The 24,842-nt window shown below is 50.4% G+C and overlaps 2 protein-coding genes across 10 annotated transcripts in view; both read left to right on the forward strand.

Moving 5' to 3' along the window:
• The window catches only part of ZDHHC1 (zinc finger DHHC-type containing 1), a 29,455-nt gene extending 15,658 nt beyond the window's left edge, over window positions 1-13,797 (forward strand). For all 8 annotated transcript variants that reach the window (XM_040571737.1, XM_040571735.1, XM_040571738.1 and 5 more), the window contains 5 exons: window positions 2,264-2,376; window positions 7,744-7,829; window positions 9,286-9,379; window positions 10,027-10,135; window positions 11,551-13,797. In XM_040571737.1, the coding sequence (XP_040427671.1) occupies window positions 2,264-2,376; window positions 7,744-7,829; window positions 9,286-9,379; window positions 10,027-10,135; window positions 11,551-12,086 (938 nt within the window). In that variant the 3' untranslated portion in view covers window positions 12,087-13,797. The remainder of the gene's footprint in view (window positions 1-2,263; window positions 2,377-7,743; window positions 7,830-9,285; window positions 9,380-10,026; window positions 10,136-11,550) is intronic.
• A 5,969-nt stretch (window positions 13,798-19,766) lies between these two features.
• Window positions 19,767-23,381, forward strand: TPPP3 (tubulin polymerization promoting protein family member 3). 2 transcript variants are annotated; one of them, XM_040571767.1, is made up of 4 exons: window positions 19,767-19,905; window positions 21,271-21,462; window positions 22,239-22,392; window positions 22,577-23,381. In XM_040571767.1, exons 2-4 carry the CDS (start codon window positions 21,275-21,277, stop codon window positions 22,763-22,765), a joined length of 531 nt encoding a protein of 176 aa, XP_040427701.1. In that variant the 5' UTR covers window positions 19,767-19,905; window positions 21,271-21,274; the 3' UTR covers window positions 22,766-23,381. The 2 variants fall into 2 exon arrangements, with proteins under 2 accessions (XP_040427701.1, XP_040427700.1); XM_040571766.1 differs by lacking the exon at window positions 19,767-19,905 and adding an exon at window positions 20,488-20,577.
• Window positions 23,382-24,842: the final 1,461 nt, after the last annotated feature.

Here is a 24,842-nt window from a genome sequence, read left to right on the forward strand (position 1 = left end):
AGGTTGACCTAGCAATGCAGACTAAAAGCCTCACAATGCTGGGGTCACTCTGGGAAAATTTATTTTGGATGAAGAAAACAGGATTGTTCTGTCCAGTGCTGAGCTGTAGATTATCCTGTCTTTGTGTACAACTTCCACAAGAGGGTGCTCCCTCCTTGGGATAAAGTCGTGCCTTCTCTCGTCAAATAGAAACGTGCATGTTTAACACCAGTTCTACTCCGGGGTTGATTTTTTTTTTGTTTTCTTGGGGGTATTTTTCTCCTCTTTCAGAATAAATTTTGAGCCAAATTAACTTTTAGTTTTGACACAATTTATAATATTTATGAGTTACATGGAAACAGAATTTAATTATTGTTAATTTTCGTTATTTTATTATGTTGACATCTGCTACTTTATTGAAGCTGGTTTAAGCTGTGCTCCATGCTGTGCAAAAGTGTGTTGTGTAAGTCCTTGCTTAAAAGGAGCAGCTTTACCACATTGAAGCCTATATTGTATGTTACAAGGTATGCATTATTTTGACAACTAAGATTCAGGGAGAGAGACATATTATTTTTGTTTTAAATTCATCTTATTTCACACATTTAATTTTCAGTGGTTTCATCTGAATACTTTAAGGTAGACAGTATTGGAATGAACCACCCTTTTGAAACATAATTACTGTTCATGAATATTTTTTCATGAATCTTTTTTTCCTGTGTAATTAAATTATAGAACGAAAATAGCACCCCCATGGCTGATATTGCCTTTAAGTTTTGCATTAAAAAACAACAACAACAACAAACTGGCTTGAATCAGATTTAGCTATGAAAATCTTTGAATCTGTCTGTGTTGTGAGCACAGTGAACTTTTCAGAATTTCTGTCCTGGTTTTAACTACTTGGTGCTATCACAGTAGATTGTTTTCAAAGTAGTAGATCTGTGTGTTCAAAATTAAGTGTTGATTGAGATTCATTTGTAGAGGCAATCAGGGAAGCATGGCTCTTCAGAATTTTGGAGGGAGGTGTCTTTTTTGATTATGTGTTGCACAGTATGTGCTGCAATTATGTGCTGTCTGGACAAATGTAGTATTTTTTGGCTAAACAAATGTTAAAATATTTTAAAAGTTGCTCTGCTAAGTATTCAGAAACCAATGAATTCTAAACTAAAAATGGTATATAGACCTTTGCTTCTGAAGCAATATTCTGTTTCTCAATTCATGCATTTAGATTCAATTCTAGTAGCATTTGCCAGCACTTGGTACCATCCTCATTAAGTGCATTCACTAATCACTTGGCTTCAGACTCGCATTCATCTTTATGTTCTGTCTTCCCAGCCAAATGGATATTGGATCCTTTGTTCTTCATATGGTCGCTGCTTTAATAGGAGGGGCACCTTCTCCTCTGTTCTTCCGCACTTCCCTATGAACTAGTCCTGTGTTTATGGTATGGTTTTGAGGGGTAGGATACTACTGGTACAAATGTATTCAGGCAGAGCAAGGATTTTAGTCTAGATGTCCCGTACCCTAGGCGTCTGATTTAACTGCTATGCTACTGTAAACAGGAATAAGGCTTACCAGGCTGTGCAGTAAAAAGCTGCAGCATCCATTTCTAGGTCTTGTGGTCTAAAAATACTTACTACATCAGGGTCATGAGGGGAGGAATGTCTTAGTTTTGGATGTTTTGAGTCTCATGAGAAAACCAAGCTGCTCAGAAATGTAAAATGCTCTTGCTCATTCATGGAAGCAGATGTGTTTGTGTGTGGGAGACCTTAAGAGCATATAAACTCAGGCACATAGGAGCTTTGGACATGTCTATTTGGCATGAGATGAGTCGGGCATTTGGTGCTCACTGTTTTGGACATTAATTGTCTCAGTCTTCTTTATGGGACACACTAACCTGCTGAATTTCTCTTCTACATTTAGCATTACATCCCTTTTGACTGCTCACTGAGCTTTCTATATGATATGGATCTTTCTCATATTGGATATGAATAATGGTTTTGCTCTGAAATGAGCTGAATGAATTGTGATAGCTTAAAAGGCTGTACTGTGTGTATGAGGCATCAGACATCCAGCTGAACGCTGTGCCTGTGAGAAAGTGTTGTGGTGATCACAATAAAGGATACAGTAAGACAGACAGTGTGAAGGTACTTTTCTCTTAGAATACCAGTTTTCTCATATTTATAATTCCTAATTAAATACTGTATAGTTTTTCAGGCTGTTTGTGGGTGGCAAGTAAAATTGGGAGGGGCCTTTCATGCACTGACAGCTCTCTCTTTCCTCCCAGTGTGGAACAAGCTGACTACGTATGAGTACATCCTGCAGCAGCGTCCCCAGCAAGAGGCTAAAGAGGCAGACAAGCAACTGGAATCTTGTCCCTCCCAAGTGATCCCCAGTCAGGTACTCATTGTACTTTCAATCCATTTCTTGTAAAAAAGCCTCACTTGTTCACTGTGTAGAGTTTGCCTCAGTTTTGCAAGCTCCAAATTTTAGAGGCAGTGGCTACAGGTAAGACTTCTGAAGTACTTCTGTGGAGTAGAATGGGATGTGAGAGAGTCTAAGGCCTGTGACTTGATGAACACCATAGGCATAAGCAAGTACTGATTTCAAATGAATCACTCCCACCCCTTCTCTTCCGCCACTTGTTTTGGGCCCCGGACTATCTATTCTGCTCTGCCAGCACAGCTGTTTGTTACAGTCATGCACTGAACAGGGTGGGGGAATTTATCTGTGTAAGAATAAACTTACTTTATTAAAAAAATAGTTGAGGCAGTGTTTAGCTGGGCCAGCTCCCTCCCATTTGGTTCACCAAGCAGTCACGTAAGTGCTTGTGTCAGCATGAAAGACGATGACTGGAAAGTGGGAAGGACCTGTCACTGGAAAGGGCACAACCATCTGTTCTGGTGGCACTGTGCATTTTGATGGCTTATGTGCGTGGTACCGTAGGTCATGACTGAAAGCAGGCAGGCTCTAGGACTGGAGAAACTGGGGTTAATTGTTGAGCAGCTAATACTGAACAGTTTAACGCTTCTGAAAAAGAAAAGGGCACCAGTCATGGTCAGAAATGACCCAGATAGCTTTGTTTTTCTTCGTGTTTATGTAGTGATAAGGGTCCTTGTGATTACCATGATGTTGATCTGTATTGCTGTAAACGAGTTCTACAAGGCTTCAGTCCTGCTGCACTGTGCAGTGGCAAATATTGCAGTATTAATTGAGAGGTTCAGGGTAATTTATTTTGCTGCAAGACAACTCTGTCCCTGGAGTTACTCAAAATTTGACTGCACATTTGTATTGGTTTGGGCAGGGGATTTACTAGAAACTTCCAGAAGTTCTTCCCAGTCTAAATTATTATGTGATTCTGCAATCCCATGTAATTCTACCTAGCTTTATGCAAGTGAGTTGCCTACTACACAGCCAGTTTTATATTTCATAAGAAACCAATTACATCCAAGCTTAATCCAGGTGTTCTGTGTAGAGATACTGGGATCTCTCTGGACACATTAAAAGCTTTACCTTATCAAAGGAAAGGGGAAAGTGAGCCAATTCCCTTTCTGTACAATATGGATACCCCAGCTTTTCATATACTTCTTTTACTGTCTTGGAAAATTTGAACTTTCAGTTTAAACAGAGGTTTCCATAACCACAAGGATGTTTGGCACTTTGTGTCAGAGAGCATGAAAATTAAAGCAATAATAAAACATTAGCTCTAATGATTTTCTAGTTACCAAATTTTGATTGATACTGAAAATATTTCTGAACAGAGGTGGACTCTGGTTTTGGGGGTATATCAGGGATGTGGCCATTCAGTCCTGTTCTCCTGTCTGTGCTGCTGCTTGTCCAGATATGTGTGAATCTGGTTAATTTGTAGCAGCAGTCTGGAAGAAGCAGGGTGAAAAGTTCTGTGTTTCAGAGCTACAGTTCGTACCTTGGGGAACAATAAAGACTGGAAGATGCCCAGTAACATTGTTAAGAAAAATGTTAACCCACCAGATTTTCCTTGTTCCTTACATAGCAACCAGAGATAAACACAAACAAATACATTGGAGTAGGAGTACACCAAGTGACTCGCCTTTTGTAAGCTGTGTTGACTACAGCCTTTAGTTTGAACACAGAAGTCCTTTGTAATTGATCCAAGATCTTGCAAGCATAAAATAGAAATCATGTTCTTCCCACCTTTGTCTTAACTGCTCGTTAATTGTAGAGAGTAAGAAGAAACATGCAATTCCCCTTTAATCCTTGTATTTGAGGCTTCTTCAAGCTTAGACGTTGGTTTTGGCTTCCATTTTCCATGTTTGTCTGCGGTTAGGTCTTCAGCTATGTTCAGGTTGAAGGATTCTTATATACTTGTGAAATCTTTCTCAGGACATGCAGAAAATAAAAGCACTGTTTGCACACTTATATGGTTCAGATGTCACAAAAACGCAAAACGGTTGGACGTACAGCGTTTGCCTCTATTACTATAGCCAAAGCAGCAAGTACAAGTAACTGTTTGGTTTTTTTGTTGTTGTTGTTTGTTTGTTTTTGTTTTCTGTAGACAATTATAGAACAGTCAAAATTTATAACCACGAAGTTTGTGGGTGGGCACGGCTGTAATCAACCTTTAGAGGAGGTCTGAGCATGGGCAGGACCTATAAGTTGGCCGTGAGCTTTGCTAACTGAGATTCAAATTGGTTTAGCAGTCTATTCTCAGGAAGAGTAAGAGATGAAGGCTAACAACCCGGGTGGTAAGGGTGGCTCTGTCTCGCTGTCACGGTTGACAGCTGGCTGTCCTGTGGGAGCTGAGAGAGGCTGGGGCTCTGCACTGTGCTTGTACTTTTCATCACGCTGAGAGAACATTGCATTTCCTACTGATCGAGTCTTCTTCCATTTGTTTCTGCTTGTCAGTTCTAATGCTTTACTTTCTTCTATGTGGCTGCTTTGGTTATACATAATTTAAAAGGCTGAAATACACAAAATTGATTTTAAAAGGCTCTTTTATTGCCTGCTTGGAAAGAATTGTTCATGGTATTCTGAAGATGCATCATTTGTTATCCTCCTCTGAAATGCCAGGCCTGCACTCCTGTTTGTATGCTGTTCATGTTGAGTCCTGATCATTTTCAGTAGCTGTGCACAGTCTTACAAGGACGTCTCCTGCTGCAGCTCACTGCAGCTGTGGTGAGCTTTCCTCTGGAAAGGCCTGCATCTCCCCACCCTGCTTTTTCCAGGCTTGCTGCTTCAAATTGACATGAGGTTGTGTCTGCTCTCCTTCATTTGAGACTCAGGTGCATGAGGTTTGAGTGTAAATGTTAAGAATTTGGTCCTCAAGGAGCTGTAAGGAACCATTTATGTACACTTGATGTTCTGTCAATAATGATCAATGATATGGCTTGAGTTACAAGTTCTATGTGAAATATATACGGGGTAAATTTCTGCAGATCATGAATCTGCACTGGGGTAAACTCTGCTGGTAGTAGTGAGCCCAAAATTTCATAGTTTGCAAACCAGAAAGTTCAAGCACTCAAGATTGCTGAACCAATTCTCTTCAAATTTGATGTTAGCACCTACAAGACAGTTGTAAATTTCTTTCCACCTCTTTTTTTTTTTTCTTTCCATACTTGCAAGACCAATTAAAGTAAGAGCACTTTACAAAATGCAACAAGCCTGAACTCTTTCCAGTTTGGCAGCCCTCTTATCTACAATTATATGAGCACCAAGACTTCAGGCCTCCATGCCAGGATTTTTGAAAGCAACTAGTAAATTTGGAAGTTCCTCTGCTGGCGTGTAAAGAAGGCTGGGCAAAGATGATCAGGGCAGTGTGCTGGCTCTGACTCTGGGAGCATAATCCCCAGTACCCTCTCCCAGCATTTGGCAATATGTGTCAGGGGCTTCTGGAACACAGAGCATCGAATGGCTTTGTACTTGCTGCTTGCTGACACAAGCTTTTCTAATTTATTCTTGAGTCTGTGTAACATTTAGCACCTGCACCATCCTATGGTGGTGAGTGCTACAGCTTAGCTCCATGCTGTATCAAAACCACAACTTTTCTTTAGTTCCTTTCGAAGCTGTTGCCTGATCCTCTTTCATTTGATGCTCCTTAAGCATTGTATTGTTGAGATGTGAAACAGTTATTCCCCGTTTGTGTACTCCAAGCCACTCATATCTGCCCTGAGTATTTTGCCTCCTGTCTGAAGGGCCCTGGCCCATTAGCTGTTTCTTGTACAGAAAGTGCTTGATACTTTTCATTGGCCCTGTCACTCTTCCCTGTACCTATTTCCAGATCTTCTGTGGGTGAAGAGGCTGGAATGATGTAGAGAATACAGAGTCCAGGCTGCCTATGAATTTATCCAGTGACATGAAACCATTATCTCTTTGCTTTTTTTTATGGCTTTCCTTCTCATTCCTATCATCTGAAATGATTTCTTGGCTGCCGCTGAGCATGTAACTCCATGAATTCATTTCTAGTTCAGAGAGCACTGCTTTGTATATAAAGTTTGTACTACTTTTCCCAAGTGCATCACTTTACATCTTTACATCTAGCAATACTGATTTTCATGTGCCATTTTATCATGCTGTAATTCAACATTACATGAATCTTCTGCAGCTCTTTGCAGTTGGTTTTCATTTTTATTGCCTTACATAAGGGAGCATCATCACCAGATTTCATCTCACTGTTCTGCTCTTCCATTTATGAATGTGCTGAGCTGCAGAGGCCCTGGGTCTCTCAGGAACCCGTCTGTGGGACGTCCAACTTTGACTTCATTTTCTTAAGTCTGCTGATCAGGCTGCTCAGCCGAATAGGTCTTCCTGTGCTTAAGGTTTTGTGTTTATTAAGCTAATGCCTATTGCATTAAAAATCACCCCCCATCTTTACAACCTAAATTTTGCCTCACAATGTATATACAATATATGTGGGTTTTTATAGTCACTGCACACTAAAATACTGAAAGTTGTCTCACTAATTATTCAAATATAAGAGAGTACAGCTAGTGAAAATAGGGCATCAAGGTTCTCCTGATCATAGTTTGTCTTTTTTTTTTATTAATAATAATCTGCAGAGGTCCTCTGAACCTCTGACCATCCTAATTGCATACTTTTAGGGGGAGAACTGGGAGCCCCTTTTCTGTAATTCAGCTACTTGGATTTAGGAGGCTTATTTGTCAAGCCTTCTTTTATGTTTATGTGGGTATGCAACTTCAAAAGTCAGGATGGCATTACTTGGAATTCATCTGTACCTGAGGAGAATGAGTAATATATTGTTTTTTTTTTTTTTTTTTTTTTTTTTTTTTAAATAGCAAAGTTATTAGCCATAAAGCGTTCACACAAGAAACAGAAAATACTTTATGGCTTTCCTGTATATTGCATGTTTTCATTTTTGTCTCCTCCATTTTGAATTTAAAAGAACTTTTCTGCCTTCACTGCTTAACTCCTACTATTGAACTGTATAACTAATGAAGGCTTTAAGTGATATTTTGAATGCGGTCCCAAGAAATGATTCAGCTGGCCTTTGTAAGTGTTCTCTGATGTGATTTTAAGTCACATGAAATACTGGCTGGACTAAATGAATGGATCGGGGACTTCTAATTGTCTCAATCTTGGTTTTCCATCTTAAGCAGCAGACTCCTCTGCTGAGATTCAGCTGTGCTAGATGTAATGACAGAATACGTTTGGCATATGGCTGAGGAAGGAGGAAGAGAACACTTCAGTAGTGAAAATCCCTCTTCTCCGCTGTTTCCATATTGTTCTGAAAATGTTAATTCTTTTCTTTTTTTTTTTTTTTTTCTTTTTCAGGAAGTGGACTTTTTTTCAGGTAACCCTGGCTATACAGACCCTGGTATTCAGGTAGAGGACTTTGCAACAGTAACTTCAGGAAAAGGGTGAGTAAAGTAAATAGAACTCTCCCAACAGCATGTATACTGAATGGGAAATTGTCATCAAAGTCACTTTAGGAATGTATGGAGCACTGGTATTTTGACCAAGACATGCTGAAATCTTTGAGTTTCAGGAGGATAAATACCTGCAGGAGTACTGGCCTTTGCTCTCTGGGAAAATAACATTCCTAGAACACTCTGTTTAGACTGTTATAAATTGAAATTCATTTAAAGCTGCCTGAAATATAGCTGGGAGCTCCACCTAAGCTTGTAACAAAGTTTCTACAATGCCACTGAAAAAGGAGATGGTCTGCTTTGTGAGCAAGTGTGAAATCTGAAAGCCTGTAAAGTTTGTGATTAGGCTTAGAGCATTTTTGTATAGGAAGTCACAATTAATCAATATCTGTGATTGCCTTGGAATTAAACAGAATACCCAACTGTAGCAGTTTTGAGAGCCTGTTGTACATACCTCACCATCTGGGTGGCCCCTACAAGCCATGTCTGCATTAAGTTACAATTTGCTCATATACCTAACAATTCCAAGGTTTTTTGGAAGAGGTCTAACTTAAAGCTCAAGTCTATCATGACATTTAATTAATATATTTCCCAGACCCTCGTCTTAGAATACTCTTCATATTCAGTTAAAATGTAAGAAGGTACAAGGAAGGCTCAGCTGAAACCCTGAACCTGTACATTTTTGCTGCTGTGCCTCAATTCATCAGCTGGTCAAGTGACTTGTTCAATGTGATGTCCTAGAGCGCTTTCACATCAGAAAATCCAGCCTTATCTCATTTCCACTTGCCCTAGAGTTTTTTCTGTAATAGATTATAAGAGATCAAGCTCAAAAACATCTTTAGGTTGTGTTTGTACCAGTTCAGTATTTATATCCCCACGTCTGAATATCTCAGATTTCTGAATCTGGGTGTCTGAATTCTGATTATCTGAATTTCCCAGGCCATAAGGATTTCTGTCAAAATCAAATTTCAACTCCACGTGGAAGCCAAATGACAACACAGTACTGATAATATACGTTGCTAAGAGCCATTGCATCACAAAAAATTGTTTTCTTCTGTTACCATCTTAAACTTCTGGGTGGTTTTGTCCCGTAATTCCTATATTGAGCTCATTATAATTATATGATTTCAGGTTGTCAAGAGACCTGAATCACAATATGAATCAGCATAGTTTTAATACGAGGCGAGCAGTCATGGTAAAACAGCATCCTTCTCTCTTAATTAAGCCTTGCCTATTAACTCATGTCCCTGGGGAAGGGAGAGGGAATCCTTTATGTTTTGTGCACAGTTGCGCAGGAACAGCTACCCTGCAGTCATGCTGGGAGTGCTGTGCAAAGCAAGGGATGCCTTAGTCAGCCTGACTGAAGCTGGGTATGTGCAAGAAAAATGGGCGTCAGGGTAAAGCAGTGTCTAAGGAAAGCATCTTGTATATCTGCCATGTGTTTTAGCTTTTCAAAGCTCTACATCCACAATGATGAAGCTGATCCTGAGCAGACCACCTCTCCTGACCTCCCATCTCTTCACTTTGCCGTCCCTTCACAGGTAAGCAGGAGACTTGCTACATACCAAAACCTCTGCTGCTGATGATTCATCACGTTGCATGGGTACAAACTCGCTCTGGCGCAGACTGTGGTTACGTCCTTTCTACACTCAATCTTGCTGTCCTCAGCGTGTATGTGCAGGGCTGACCATGCCCTGCAGTCATGACATCCAAACAATACTCTCCCATCTCAGCTCACACATGTGATCAGGTGTATTCTGCTGTTGCTTCATAAGCTTGCAGCTCAGCTGTAATACATGGAGCCTGTACAATATCTTGCTGTTCCAGTGCTGTTCAGTGACTGTATCTATACCACTGTGCATGCTTCTGTAGAGCAAAATCCAACAGTTAATACATTCAAATATGGATACTAAAGTATCTGCCCAGGGAAATATGATACATGCAGACATGAAGCTTTAGTGTATAAAGCAGTTGTTCAAAGTCAAGTTTTCTGCTTTTTTGATATTCCTTTTCCTCCATCCAGATGCCTTCCGCACTTCCTCAAATGGCAGGTAGTTGTGCTCTCCCCCTTTCCTCCAGGCTTATTAATCAAAGTTTTGTCATCTAAATGATAAGAAAGCTTCGTTTTCAACTACACTTGTATTTTAGATACTGTATTTTGTGACTTTGGTGCTTCTTGCTTTCACAGAGACAGAAGAAAAGACGAAAGAAGACGCACAAGACTTCTTCTGCAGCAACAGAGAGCAGATCTAAAACACATGCTAGACCTTGGCCCTCTTTCCCAGGTCCTCAGTCAGGTGAGAATGCGTCAGTCAGCTTCCTTGCTTCGTAACTGTTCCAGTTCACTCAAATGTGAAGGATTTAAAATGAACATGACTTTAGAAAGTAGAGACAAGAAAAAAGTGAAGAACAGAAACTCCCATGAGAATAAAAAATATGAACTTTACTTTGAAAGCAGCTGTGTTGTGAAGAGCTAATGGGGTTCTGATGCCAAATTTTCCTTCCTCTTCATTAGGGATTGCAGCTTTAAAAGTGGTAGGAGAGAACCAACAGCTGCCACCAGGAACTGGAATTGGAGTGTACAGAGGAATGAAATGGAGAGCAAAGCAGAGAGCATGAGGACCTTGTAAAGACCAAAACACTTCTGAATCTAAAAATTGGTTGAAATGGCTATTTCTTGGAACCGTTAGTTCTAGGGTAGCTGAGAAGAAGGACTCTTCTAGCTCCTATCGTTCTGATCAAGCTGTTGCTATAGCAGCACAGTTAAACAATAGTGATGCTCATTTCAGTTCCATATTTCCGAGGAGGAAGTCACAGAAAAAGATGTTGTGGTAGCAAACAGCTTTACCAAGGACTGCTTTCATTTTTAAAGGAAAAATTAGTCAGATGAGCAAGAGGGTAAACTATGTCTTCATAAACAGTATTAGGCTACTTAGGCAACTGTGTCAGCAACACAGATGGCAGAAGTTCTCTGACTCTCTAAAAAGAAGAAAGAAAAAAGCTAAACAAGTGCTATTCTATAGCAAGGAGTTGGCTGAATTTCCCTCATTTTTATCCAAGGCAAAATTAGGAAAAAATAATTCAAATGAATTCAGAGGGTAAAATATAAGATGAAAATTAAAACAGACGTTGAAGAACTCAAGAACAAATAACTGAGTATCTGATCCTGAACATGTTTGGGTAACTTTATGAAAAAATATACGCATAATTATGTTAGCCAGAACATTAACAGAACAGGTGAGAAACCCTTGCGTTTCTTGACTTCTTGAAATGCAAGAAGGGATCTCCAAAAAAGAGGCTATGTCATAACTATTGCTTTCCCTAAAATTGCTATAATTTTCAATGTGCAACAGTTCATCTGTGAAACTAGACTGATAGCCAGCCATCTGGAGTAGCTTTCTGGTTGCTGGCATACAGAAATGAAAAGTGTCATAAAACCCCAGCACTGTCAGGAAGTTAACTGACCTAAGAAAAGAAGGGAAAATGAGAGTTTCTGAGAGCTTGGAGGCACTTTGAAACGATCAGAGTTGGGTACGCTGCTGAGTGGAGAATTCTGCACATTTTCACATCTAATTTTGCATAAATATGTGTATGGGGGTTTTAAACACAAGTGGATCATCCATATCAGAGTTCTTGGGCATGTTGACATCTTTGTGGGGCTGAGGGATGTCTCTCGTCTTAAGCTTTCTTTTCTCTTTCTTTCCATCTCTAGAGTTTCCAGCCACAGCTGCTGCCACCTCCTCTTCCCACAGTCTTCGCCTCGTAGTGCCAGCTTTCCCTCTGAGAGCTGCTGTGCCCCCCAGCAGCACTGGTCCCATCCAGGCGGCGGGACCCCCGGCTGACTATCACTCAGAGTCTGCTGAGTCCATGGATGAAATTCCTGTGGCTCAGACTCACCTTGGGAACACAGCCCCTCATGGTCCTTCTAAGAATAGCTCAAGCAATGCTCAGCATTATCCTGTGTCCACGGACGATCCCAGAGGTGACAGGGAGAAGAACCTGTATTCTGGGCACAAGGTAAAAAGGAAAAGGTGCCAGCAAGACAGACACATGGAACAAGACCTGGAACTTTTTTCTAAGATTCCTGCTGTGTTTGTAAGTAAGAGCAGTGGAGAACCTCAACTGTCACAGCCCCAGCCTGCTGGGAACACATCTGAGCCACACCACAGAAAATGCACCAGCAAGCAGCATTTGGGCAGACACAATCCACGCTTAAAGGACATAAGGACAAACACCACAGTGGCCTAGCGATCAGCCTTCCAAAGCCATACCCTTTGGGAATGAGACAAGAGGTTCTCTTTCTATTTGTATGTTGCTGTTCAAAGATCTTGACTCCAGAAACTCATTCTCTGGAGGTAGCAGTGTCCCTTTACATGATGCTGACCATCTTCCAGCAGACCTAGCTGAGAGGCAGAAAAAACCCTGCTGCATCTTTCTTTTTTTTTTCTGGCTGCTGCATCTTCCTAAGACAGAAGTGCCCCTGAGCCCAATACCACTCTCCTTGTCGAGGAGAACAGAATTCCCCTGACAGGGATGCGCCCAGGGCAGCCTCTGGCCCTTAGCCAGTGTTAGCACTCTGTAGAGCACTGAGGGCCTCATCCCCTCACTGTGTGCGTGCCATCACTCCACTGTGAGACATTTCTTGCTGCCTGGCTAAAGGCAACAGGCAATAAGGAGACAAACCTGAGGCAGGCGCATTGAGAAGCTGCTAGAGAGAACTAAAACAGTGTTTTCCATAGGAAGGGGCTGTCCCCTCCTGGCCCTCTGCAGACCAGTACTGCAGTAACTTTTGGTGTGTGGGAAAAAAACAAGGCTGCATCTCTGCCATCCCTCGGTACCCTGAAAACTAAATTTTCCATCTGCCTCTACCCACTCAGTCTCTGGATCATGCCTGGGGGCCTCAGCAGGTAGACAGGGAGTAACCTCAGGATTGCTCTGTCCCTATACCACTTTCCACTGTGCACCTTCAAGCCAAGTCCACCAGCATGTATTCTCTAAAGCAGTGTGGTTTGACCTACTCAACTGCACCTTCCCAGCAGCCTGAAGTGCCCCACAGTGCAGCTTTCTCATCAGAAACTCTGGGACACAGCAGGTCCTGAAAGCTTTCCGTCTCCTGGGCTTGCCAAATCAGCATCAGGCCACAGCCAAGCTTGGACTCTCTGTATTGCAGAAAAATCCCACACCAGACACCAGGGCATGTGGCCAGTGCCTGGAGTCACAGCTCTGTGCCGGTGGTGAGAAGCAGAGAGCTGTCTGGGCTGCAGAGCCTGTGCTTTCCGTGTCCTCCTGGCTTCCACGGGCAGCATGCCCTGCTGCAAATTCCTGGCTGAGCACCGAGGCCAGGGCTGCCAGGAAGCCCAGATCTGCCTAGCAGCCAGCTACCTCAGAGCCCAGGATAGCAGCAAAGCACGCATCCCGGCAGGCCTGGCCACCAGCACGTATGTGCCTGATCCCACTTCCCATCTGACAGCTGCACAGCCCATGCCTCCCTGGCATGGCAGCGGCCGCCTCGGCTGCTCGCACCGTTTCTGAAGAGGCGCTGCCCGTGTGTGTGAACACGTAGGTGCACCAGCAGAGAGGAGATGTGGGGAGCCTTTATCACCCTGCCACATCATTTCATGCATGGAACCCACAGCCAAACCATTCTCCATACTATGGTGAGTGCAGGTTAGGAAAGGACAAGACGTGGTCCTGCGTGAGTCCAGCTAAGCCGTTCCTCCACTTGCCTAGGCCTGGAACAGCTCTATCTGTGAGCATTATAACAGAATTGTTCAGTTGGAAGGGACCTACAAAGATATTGAGTCCAAGTGCCTGACCACTTCAGGGCTAACCAAAGGCAAAACATTACTGAGGGCATTGTCCAAACGTCTCTTGAACACTGACAGACGTGGGGCAGCAACCACCTCTACAGGAAGCCTGTGCCAGTGTTTGACCACTTACACAGTAACGAAATTTTCCCTTATATGCTGTCTGAACCTCCCCTGGTGCAGCTTTGAGCTGTTCCCTTGTGTTGTGTGAGTGATGTTCCCTTGTGATGAGTGGTTGGAAAGCTGCCTGGCAGAGAAGGACCTGGGAGTACTGGTTGATAGTCGGCTGAATATGAGCCAGCAGTGTGCTCAGGTGGCCAAGAAGGCCAACAGCATCCTGGCTTGTATAAGAAACAGCGTGGCCAGCAGGTCTAGGGAAGTGATTGTCCCCCTGTACTTGGCTCTGGTGAGGCCGCGCCGCGAGTACTGTGTTCAGTTTTGGGCTCCTCGCTACAAGAAGGACATGGAGGTGCTCGAGAGAGTCCAGAGAAGGGCAATGAAGCTGGTGAGGGGTCTGGAGAACAAGTCTTACGAGGAGCAGCTGAGGGAGCTGGGGTTGTTCAGCCTGGAGAAGAGGAGGCTCAGGGGCGACCTTACCGCTCTCTACAGTTACCTTAAAGGAGGCTGTAGCGAGGTAGGGGTTGGTCTATTCTCCCACGTGCCTGGTGACAGGACGAGGGGGAATGGGCTAAAGTTGCACCAGGGGAGGTTTAGGTTGGATATTAGGAAGGACTTCTTTACTGAAAGGGTTGTTAGGCATTGGAATGGGCTGCCCAGGGAAGTGGTTGAGTCACCATCCCTGGAGGTCTTTAAGAGACGTCTAGATGTTGAACTTAGTGATATGGTTTAGTGGATGACTTGTTAGTGTTAGGTCAGAGGTTGGACTAGGTGATCTTGGAGGTCTCTTCCAACCTAGACGATTCTGTGATTCTGTGATTCTGTTCTATCACTGGTGAGCAGGGGGAAGAGACCGGCACATCCCTCTCTGCTTCCCCTGCTCAGGGAGTTGCAGAGAGCAAAGAGGCCTCTCAGCCTCCTTTTCTCCAGACCGGAGAGCCCAAGTGTCCTCAGCCCACTTGGCTGCCAGAGCACACTGCTGGCTCATACTGAGCCTGCTGCCAACCACATCAACAATGTGGGCCATTTCTGGTGGTCCGTGTCCAGAGCAAGCCAGGATATTTGGGGACAAATGGCCTCTGGGCATAGCCGACGCAGGGCTGGCAGGCTTGACCCCCAGCTCCAATGTAGCCACCTCCCAGCCCTGCTGTTGTCCATTGTCCCACTGCTCACACTGGCTTCAACACTGTGCCGAGGTCCATGCAAGTCCGCTGCCTGTCCCTGAAGCTTTAGATCCCAACAGATTTCCTTCTGCAGATCTGACTTAAGCTGAGAGAGACAGGAGGGTGCCTGGTGCATGTTGAAGGCCTCTGCCCTTTCTGGTCACAGCCCTGAATGCCATCAGCTAGCCCAGCTCCTGTGGGACCCCCCCAGCACATCACCTCGCCAGCACCACGCTGCATGGAGCCGCCACTGAGCGCTCATTCCAGAGTCGCCTTTGCCTGCAAGGAGATGTGCCCTGAGAGGAGCTTGGGGCTCTGCTCCTTCTGCCAGAGATGTGTGGAGACCAGAGGGGCTCCCTTCTAAACACATTTCCTGCTCCAAAGTTTAGTGAAGTCTCCAAAGCTGATCTGGGGGAGCAGGAGAAAGCTTGTCATTGTGGAAGGTGGGCGTTGTCATGTCAAATCATGCCAACACAAGGCCAAGGACAATGAAGGAGGTTTTGGGGTGTGCACAGACACGACGCAGTGCTTGTGTCTTCCACCATTTTCTCAGGGCCCAGCATGGCCCAGCTTGACCCCTGGGGAGGGACTCTCTGCATCATCCCAGCTTGGAGCATGAGTCTGGTTGCTCCGTAAGGAAGCACAGGAACATCTGGAAGACCAGAATCGGGCTCGTAAGAGGGTAGATTTTTCAGCTCTTTTGAGAGTCTGCCTTCTGACTCAATGGCCTTCAGTCCCCAAGGTTCTCTCACTCTTCTCCCCTGTTCCACAGACAAGCCCGATCCTTCCTGTTGTTCCCCTCGGCTACATTTTGCCCAAGGAGCCGGTGAATTTTATGGATCCTGGAGGTATTCCAGAAGAAGGGGGCTCCCAGGTTTTGTATGAGACGTGATGATGGAACGGGTGCTGATGGAGTACACCCATGCGCCTATCTGGCATTTATGCAGTGTCTGGCCCCCTTGTCCTTTGCTCGAGGCTGGCCAAGGAGCAGTGTGGAAGCCTGGTACCTCAGAGCTTCAGCCCCTGGTCCAACTGCTCCTCCACACCCCTCGTTTTGCCACAAGGTGCTGGCAGGTAGCAGTACCAGACAAGCTCATGGCAAGCTGCACAGAAAGGGCGTGGTGTTTATGGCACAGACAGGGCAAATGTTGGAACGGCTTCACTGGGCCTGAAGGGTTTATGGGGCCAAGGTGATCCCCAGAGCCATCACCGGTGAGCGGTGCCGGTGGGACAGGTGGATCATGGTCAGGCGATCCAGGCCGAGCACTCCCTGCCGCACTCTTGGGGAGCTGTCTGGCAAGGTAATGTAGATGAGATCACTGACCCCAAATTTCTGTGAAGGGCTTTCTTACCATCCTGTTAGCTGACTTTTGACTCCTTAAAGAGCTGAGATGAGGAGCCTTGACTCTTCATCGACCTAAGTGAGCCATTGATCAGCAGAAGTGAAGTCTCATGGTTGAAGTCGTCACATTTAGATGTGCAAGGAAGGTTTGCCTGTGGTCGTGCATGTTGCAGCTTCCCGTGCTGCTGTAGCCAGGGGTACCCGCTTGCAGGGTGACCCTTGGGAAATGCTGGCATGTGTGGGACCAGCACTTGTGGCCCAGCAGATGTTGTGCTGCTCGTCTGTGGAGACCAGGACATCTGCCCCAGATGGATCCAGGTTAGATGGAGTCCTTCCTGTTGTTCTCCCTGTGTTTGCTGCAATCCACCCTGCAGTAGGCTGGGCTCAGGGTTTTCAAAGGCCAGCTGCCCCACCACCTGGGAATCATCAGTACTTTCTCTCCAGCAGGTGCCCCTGAGCAGACCTTTTGTGTTTTCTCACCCCTCGTCTGTGCAGAACCAGTCCCAAAGTCATGTATGGAGCTTTTTATTAGCTCTGTCCACAATAAAATTTTCTATGCCTTTTGCTAAATGTTTTCCTCCTTTCTGGAGTCATTCACCACATTTATCTGCCTGCCTGATGGTCCCCAGGGTCTTTGGTCCACCTTTCCCATAAGGATGTCCCAGCCAGACTTTGCACCTTAACCTGGGGGGTGACAGCGTTCCCCTCTCCATAGGGCCCTATGGACGTTAGACAGGAGGCACACAGAGTCCTGCAGGCTTCCCCTCAAGGAGCAAAAACCTTTTTTTTTTTTGTGGGCCAAATGCTGCAAAGTGCAATTTCTTGACCCTGGATTGCGGCAACCAGGTGCTAAGGGAAGAGCCAGGCCCCAGCAGGACGGGATCCCAGTGCTTCCAGTGCTGCGTATGGGCCCTGGTCTCCTGAAAGTCCCAGGTGGCATCCCACAGGATTTTGTGTATGTCTGCGGTGGTTGATTTGGGCTGGGTTTTGTGGTTTTGCCACAACCACTGTAAGGGAGGAATATTGAAGATGTGTATTGGGCACCCAGGAGTGGAAGTGGTGGCACTGAGATGCCTTTAGCTCCTGGGAGAACTGGTGTATCGCAGAATGAACCCCCAGAAATGCCACCCAGTGCCTCAGTTGCTTTTTCTCTCAACACACGGGACCCTTGCTTTGGGTGCCACTCGTGGTGTCCCACAAAGCCCCGCAGGCTTTCCATGGCAGGCGGCGGCTCCCGTCCAGCTCCCTCCTTCCCCCGGGGCTGAGCTCATTTCTGTCCCGCAGGGCCCCCAGCATGGACAAGCTGTGAGTTGGGGTGCAGGAGGCGCTTCTGCTGCCCCCGCAGGTCCGGTGCCCTGGCCTGGCCATTCCCACCACGAGACTCTGCGGCTTTTTATCAGGAATAAGCAAGGCGTTTGCAGGAGGGTGACAGCTTCTGGAGCCCCTCCCAGCGCTGGGTTATAAATCTTGCTGTCTGTCAACCTGCCGGCGGCTCCGCCGGCCTTACAATGCGATCCTTTCTGTGCTTGCTTTCATCTTCAGGCGCGGCTCGCTTTCTTAGTCCTCCCTTTGAAGCCAGGGTGACCTTCCTGCAGGAGTCATCTTTGATTGTGACATTTTTGGAGTCCATTCTGCTTTGGAGACCTGCCTCGAGTCGCGGGGGGAGATGCAGAGCCCTGCCCCTCCCCATCCCCGTGCTGTGCATCGCAGCTGGGACCCCCGGCCCCCTGCCCACCCGCTGCACCTCGCCACGCTCACGCCACTGCTCGGACACAGCTAAGCCCCGCTAATGCCTTCTGGACGCGCCGTTGCCGAGGTGACCGTATACATATTGCACAACCGCCGAAACACTTCCCTCTGTTTTGTAGCAACTTGCTCTATAGGAGCAGTGTTCCCACATAACCTCATCCCGCCCCAGTTGCTGCGGAGCCAGCGACTCATTCCTGCGCTCCCTGATGAAACAAGATAACTCCGCCGAGCCGGCGGTGCCCGGCCCCGTGGGAGGTGAGGAGGACGCATGGGTGCGCGTCCCGGCACGTGTGCGCGCTCCGACCTGCGCCCACAGCACCCTGCGGCCACTGCAGCACGCCAGGGCTGCGTGCCGAGGTGGAAGCATGGGTGACCCCGGTCCTGTTTGCTGGGGTTAGACACGGTCCTAGCAGAGGCAAGCCTGGCACCCGGCTTGCTGCATCCCTGTGATGCTGACCATGAGCCCCAGCACGTCTGGGATGAGTGCTGGAGTTGCACAGCTCATTGAGTGCCTGGGAAAATCATGATCCTTTCTGGATATCCCCAAAAGAGAAAGGTCCCTGGGGGCCCAAGCGTGAACCCACATCCGTGCTCCTCCCTCAGTCATGCCACAGGACCTGCGTGACCTCCTCCGCGGCTCCTGTCCCTGCCATGGGCTCTGGACCAAGCCCCAGCCTCCTCCTGCGCTTCCTTTTCCGGGCTGCCGCAGGAGCAACAGGAGCCAGCCAAGGACCTGGCTGCCGTGGCCACTTCGGCGTGCTCCATCCCAACGGGGCTGTCACGGTGACAACAAATGCACAACAAACCCCAGCCCTTAGAAACCGAAACCTGACCTGCTCAACCCGCCCATGGGATGGCAGCGGTGGGGCAATGCGTCCCTCCGGGCTTGGTGCCCCTCTCCTGGCGCTCACCCAGCTCTCCAGATGTGCCTCCCCTTGGGGATACAGATATTCCATCCCTTGGGGATCTAGATGTGCTGCCTCAGGGCCAGCTTGATGTGGCAAGCCCCAGTAACTGTCCTCTCCTTGGGGCACGCAGCGGCTCTTCTGAGCTCTGTCCTTGGAGGTATTCAAAAGCCACCTGGAGATGGTCCTGGGTGGCCCTGGTGGACCAGAGGACCTCGAGTCCCTTCCCACCTCCACCACGCTGTGACCCTGTGATGCCAGGACAGGTCAGAGGCTGCTCAGTGACCACTGTCCCCCGCTGTGAACTGTGGCAGGGCCTTACCCTGCAGGATGGGGCATGGAGCAGACCACAAACTCATGGGGTTAGCTCATGGCGTGCTTGGCTTTGCAGTAAAAGTATTGGACTTTTTTCCTATTCTCCAAGCAGGAAAGAAAAAAAAAAAAAAAAAGCAATCAAAACAAATGCACAAACAAACAAACAAACAGAGATGAACAAGAAAAGCCCAATTTCCTCCTAGCAGCCAGTCTTCATCTTCGAGCATGTAAAAGCTTCCCTGCAGCCTCTGAAATCTGGGCTGGGGGGATGGGGTGTGCAGAGGTGCCTTGGTGCTGAACTGCATCTCCTGGGGCCTCCTGAAGCTGCCCAGGAACCCGGTGCCCACCCCAATCAGAGGCGAAGCTGCCTGGGCTTGAGCTCAGGCTGTGGCACAGCAGCTCCTGCCAGAGGATGGCAGGGTGACTGGGGACCAAGCCACACGAGTGAGGACAGCAGCAGCATCCACACCACCTTCTTCCCCCCCCACAGCTGAGCAAACCCTGCTCAGCCAAGGAGGAAAAGCAAGCGGCTGGATTCAACGAATCAGGGGCTCCTCTGCACAGCAGCAGCCTGAGACCTCATCTGGAAGCCTTGGAAATAGCGAACTCCTCTCCAGGTGCCCTGTTCCAGTGCAACAACCAGAGGCAGAAGCTCAGCACGAAAGCAGGGTAGGTGATCCAGCAGGGCTACCTGCCTGGAGCCGTGGCAATACGCGGTGCTTTGAGAAACGCAGATGGAAAAGGCAGAAAAACAGACAGAATCTTTGGAGGCTGTGATATTGAGGGAGGTTTTTCACACTAACAAGCCCTTTTGTGGAGTGGAGGATGGAGGGATGGAGAACAGAGGGCGGAGGGATGGAGGATGGAGGATAAAGGACGGAGGGATATAGGACGGAGGACGGAGGGATGAAGGATGGAGGGATGGAAGGTGGAGGATGAAGGACGGAGGGATGGAGGACGGAGAGCAGAGAGATGGAGGATGGAGGATGAAGGGTGGAGGGATGGAGGGCAGAGGGATGGAGGACAGAGGATGGAGGACGCAGGGATGGAGCCGCTGCGACGCTGCCCCTAAAGCCACGAGGGGGCTCTGGGTGCACGAGCAGCGCCGGGCCCCCCGGGGCAGCTCCTCCGCGGGGTCCCCCGGCTCCCCCCGACGAGAACCGGGCCGGGCGGGGTCCGGCGGCCGCTTCCCGTGCGGGGCGGGCGGGAGGGGGCGGCCCCGGCGGCGCGGGCGGGCGCGTCCCGGGGCCCCTCCCGCCGCCGGGGGCCGGCGCGGCGCCAGCCCGGGGCCTTAAACAGCGGCGGCGGCGGCGCCCCGCGCCCAGAGCGCGGCGCCGGGAGGTGAGTGCGGGACCGGGGCCGGGGTGCGGGGCCGGGGCGGGCCGGGGCGCCGAGCAGCGCAGCTCCGGAGCAGGGACCCCCCCCCGAAAAAAAAGGGTCTGCACCCCCAAAGGGCCTGGGACCCCCCAAAAGGGGTCTGGGGCCGCGTCCACCCAGGGGCCCGCCCCCTCCCCGGGCTCCCCCCGGTGCTGCCGGGGCCTGGCGGGACCGCGATGCTGCCCCCCCGGGGGGGGCCCTGCCCTTAGCGACGGTCGCCAGGCGGCACCGCCCTGCCCTTAGCAACGGTCGCTAGGGGCACAAACCCTCCCTAGCAACTGTCGCTAGGGCACACAACCCCTCCTTAGCAACGGTTGCTAGAGGCACAACATCTCCCGTAGTAACGGTTGCTAGCGGCACAGCCTCTCCCTAGCAATAGTCACCAGGCAGCGGAGGCGCTGGGCGGGGGGATGCGGAGCGGCCCCGGGGCTGGGTGCGGGCAGCGGGGAGGCCCGGGGCTGTTCCCCCGGGCGTGGATGCTCGGCCTCGGCACCCCCCAGGGCTGACGGCCCCACTCGGGAGCTTTCAGAGCCCCGAGGGCTGTTGGTACCCGTGACAGCGTCGGAGGCACAGGCTTGGGCAGAGCCCTGTGGCTGCTGCCCCCCCGCCCGCCCTTGGCCGGGTGGTAACGGGGCCCCTCTGCCCCTCGCCCCGCAGCCCCATGGCCGGGAGCACGGAGATGGCATCCCTGGAAGAGAGCTTCCGCAAGTTCGCCATCTACGGCGACACCAAGGCCACCGGGCAAGAGATGAACGGGAAGAACTGGGCCAAGCTGTGCAAAGACTGCAAAGTCACCGATGGCAAAAGCGTCACCGGCACCGACGTGGACATTGTCTTCTCCAAGGTGAAGTAAGTGACCTGATTTCGGGGTTTCCAGCCTTGCGGCCTGGAGCTGTGGTCCCCACGGAGGTGCAGTCCTCCCCAGGCCATCCAGCACGGTGCAGCAGGTGCTGCCCTGGGGCGTCCTGCCTTCAGGGCTGCTTTTGAAGGACCTGGAAATAAATTAGTGCAGATTTTTGGGGCGGGAGGCTCAGATTTTGATGTCACTTGGGTGTTAAAGCGGGCTTCCAGCTGGGCATCTCGCAGTACGGGAGCGGGGAAGGATGCTCGGGGCTGTCCCGTGGGATGCAGCACAGCCCTGAGCTGGGTGACCAGGGGCCTGAGCAGAGGCACTGGGGCTGATTTTGGGAACACGGTGACAGCTGATGCTGCACCAGGGTGGGGAAGCTGCTCCCTCCCCACCCGCTGTCTGGACACCCCCTGGTTCCCTGGTGCAAACCAAGAGGGCTCTGAGCACCCGGGTGTGTTCAGTGGCCAAGGGGGAGACAAGGACGCAGCAGGGGAGCTCTGTGCTCCTGCCACCAGCACCCAAGTCCCAGTTATATTGGGCACCAGGGACTTTGACAGCATGGGGCTGTGCAGCTCCTGGAGCTCAGCACCAGGCATCCCTGGCCTGACCCGTGCAGTCCGGCTTCATTTCAGGGGAGGCTGAGGAACCCCGAGCTGGTAGAAGAGAAATTTGGGGTCTGCCTGGTGCCACGCAGCCCCCTGCAGCTGGATCAGCAGCGCTGTTTGTAGGCACGACGTGAGGAAGTGCTTAGGGCATCCCGGTTTGGTGCTTGCAGGGGGAAGACAGCTCGTGTCATCAACTATGAGGAGTTCAAGAAGGCCCTGGAGGAGCTGGCCCAGAAGAGGTTTAAGGACAAGAGCAAAGAGGAGGCGTTCGAAGCCATCTGCCAGCTGGTGGCAGGGAAGGAGCCCATTAATGTGGGCGTCACGGTGAGTGCCAGCAGGAGCAGGAGGGCAGGTCAGGATGGGAGGACGGGGCTCTGCCCACGGGCAAATGCTTTCTGGGAGCCCCATGGCCCTGGGTCTGGGGCAGCGCAGGGTCCCCGTGGGCATCGAGAGCTCGCGTGGGGACAGGGACGGTGTCTGACTCCCTGTGCCCCTCTCCCCACCGCAGAAAGCCAAGACCGTGGGTGCCGTGGAGAGGCTGACAGACACCTCCAAGTACACGGGCTCCCACAAGGAGCGCTTCGACGAGACAGGCAAGGGCAAGGGGAAGAGCGGGCGGGAGAACATCGTGGACAACAGCGGCTACGTCAGTGCCTACAAGAACGCGGGCACCTACGACGCCAAAGTGAAGAAGTAGGGATGGCTGCCCCTGGCGCCCACCGCCCCGGTCCCTGCGCGCCGGCCTTCGGCCATGTCAGCCTCGGGACATTCCCGCGTGCCGTGGGGCCCGGGAGGCTGCGCTGGGGCCGGCCCCAGGCTGGCGGGATGTCGGATGCGATTGGGAAGTGGCCAGGCTCTGCCCCAGCGCCACGTCCATCCCTTGTGCTGTGACCCCCCTGCCCCTGCTGCTGCGCTGCTCCTCGGGGTGCCCCGCTGGCACCGTCACCTTCCCTACCTCAGCCCCGGCCCCGGGGCACCCTCCCTGCCAGTCCCAGTGGGGACCGCAGCCTGTCCCTAACCCGGCAGCCCTGCTGGGGACCTGCCTTCCCCCCCCGCTGACACCACAGCCTTTGCTTTCCTTCACCCCCACAGGGTTGCTCATGGCCCGTAGCCGCTGGGCTGCTCCTGGGATGGGGCTGGCCCAGGGGACCTGGCCCACGCCCTGCTCCGTGTTCCCCAGCCACAACCAAAGGTCCCCAAGTCCCCAGATTTTCACCCACGTGGGCTCCCACTGCCTTCAAGAAGCCTGAACCAAGGGGTGCTGCAGCCCCGCGCTGTGACCCGGCTCTGCAATAAAGCCCCCTCCGCACTGACGCCTCGGCTCTGGTTGTGTTCGGCGACAGCCCGTCTGTCCATCTGTCCGTCCGCCTGCCCGCCTGCTGCTGCCGGGCAGCTTGGCTGGCCCCGGGGCTCGATTCCTGGCTGGCCCCGAGTTGCCTGAGCAACCGCAGGCACAAACACAGCGCCTGGCTCCGGCTCCCGCTCTGTTTGCAACCAAACACGCGGGTTCCTGGTAACGTTCCCTGGGAACCGGCCGCGCTCGGGGCTTGGGCGGGTGCTCGGGGCTGGGCGCTGCCACCCCCAGCACCCATGGCTGCGGGATCGCGGCTGCCTGAGCCACCGGGGATGTGCCTGGGGTGTGCGTGGGGCTCTTGGTCCCACTCACTGCTCGGCTCCCTGCCAGCTGCGTCCTTCTGCATCCCATTCAGCTGCTTTTCCAAGCACAGGCGGAGTGGGAGGCTGGCTGGCTGCTGCTGGGCTCCTCTCAGCATCGCTGCCCGGCTCTGTGATGGACTGGGGGTGTTTGTTCCTCCTTTGAGCAGGCCAGAGGGATGGTGGGGCTCTCTGTGCCCCAAACGCTCCTCGCTATCCCCCTTCCTAGGGTCTTTGTCCCTTCGCTGACCCCATTGCCCAGCTGCAAAAAGGAGGTGCGAAATTCCCCAGGCTGGGCTGAGCTGCATTCCCTGGGGATCAGCACTGACTGCCACCCCAGTCCCCTGGCACACAGCTGGAGGATTTGATGAGGAAGAACATTTTGTGATGAGGTGAGCGGCCTGGCCCCGTGGGACTGATCCAGGACAAGAGCTGGTGGTGGAGCAAGGGGGGAGGACCTCTATTGGGAGGCTCTGGGTGCTGTGGGACCCCGGGGACACCGGGGAGGTGCCCTCAGGGCTGTACCACAGCAGGTTGGAGACTAAGGTGCCCAAGGTGTTCAGGTGCCCAAGCTCTTCCCCCCTCCCCTCCTTGGCTGTGCATGACAGGGGGTTTGGAGGTCAGGACGGATGCGCAGCATCCCTCACCCTGCCCCTCTCAGCACTCTGGGGCCAGGGATGCCCAAGGCTTTCCTGGGAGCAGGACTGCTGGGCTCCTGGGCACTGAACAGCACATCAACACGTCGATCTGATCACAGCCTCTCCCCGAGGGGCAGAAGTGCTTCGTTTGCCCCAAACCCTAAAAGCTCAGTCACTGGCACAGGGATCTGACGTGCTTTTGATACTGGGAAATCAAGAACAGGAGGGGGATTTCTGGCTGGTCATAGGCTTGCAGCAGCTGTGCCGCCCCTGTGCCCACCAACAGAGCCGTGACACTGGTGGGCAGCAGTTGTTCCTTGCCCAGCAGCAGCTCAGCTGTCCACGTAGCAGCAGCTGAGCACCCACAGTCAGTGAGGAGGATGGATGGGTCCTCAGTTACAGGATCTACCCCCGTAAGTTCTATGGGAAGCCTGGGCAGTGGAGCCCTCACTGCTCAGCTGGTGGGCAGGGGCTGCGGGCTTC

The sequence above is a fragment of the Cygnus olor genome, chromosome 12 (assembly GCF_009769625.2).
Source record: "Cygnus olor isolate bCygOlo1 chromosome 12, bCygOlo1.pri.v2, whole genome shotgun sequence".
In the NCBI taxonomy this organism is placed as follows: domain Eukaryota; kingdom Metazoa; phylum Chordata; class Aves; order Anseriformes; family Anatidae; genus Cygnus; species Cygnus olor.

Bases quoted from the DNA above. Each gene is read 5' to 3' on its own strand.
- TPPP3 (XM_040571767.1), top strand. From the start codon at position 21,275: ATGGCCGGGAGCACGGAGATGGCATCCCTGGAAGAGAGCTTCCGCAAG. The intron at 21,463-22,238 runs GTAAGTGACCTG...TGGTGCTTGCAG, and splicing joins ATTGTCTTCTCCAAGGTGAA to GGGGAAGACAGCTCGTGTCA. The intron at 22,393-22,576 runs GTGAGTGCCAGC...TCCCCACCGCAG, and splicing joins CCATTAATGTGGGCGTCACG to AAAGCCAAGACCGTGGGTGC.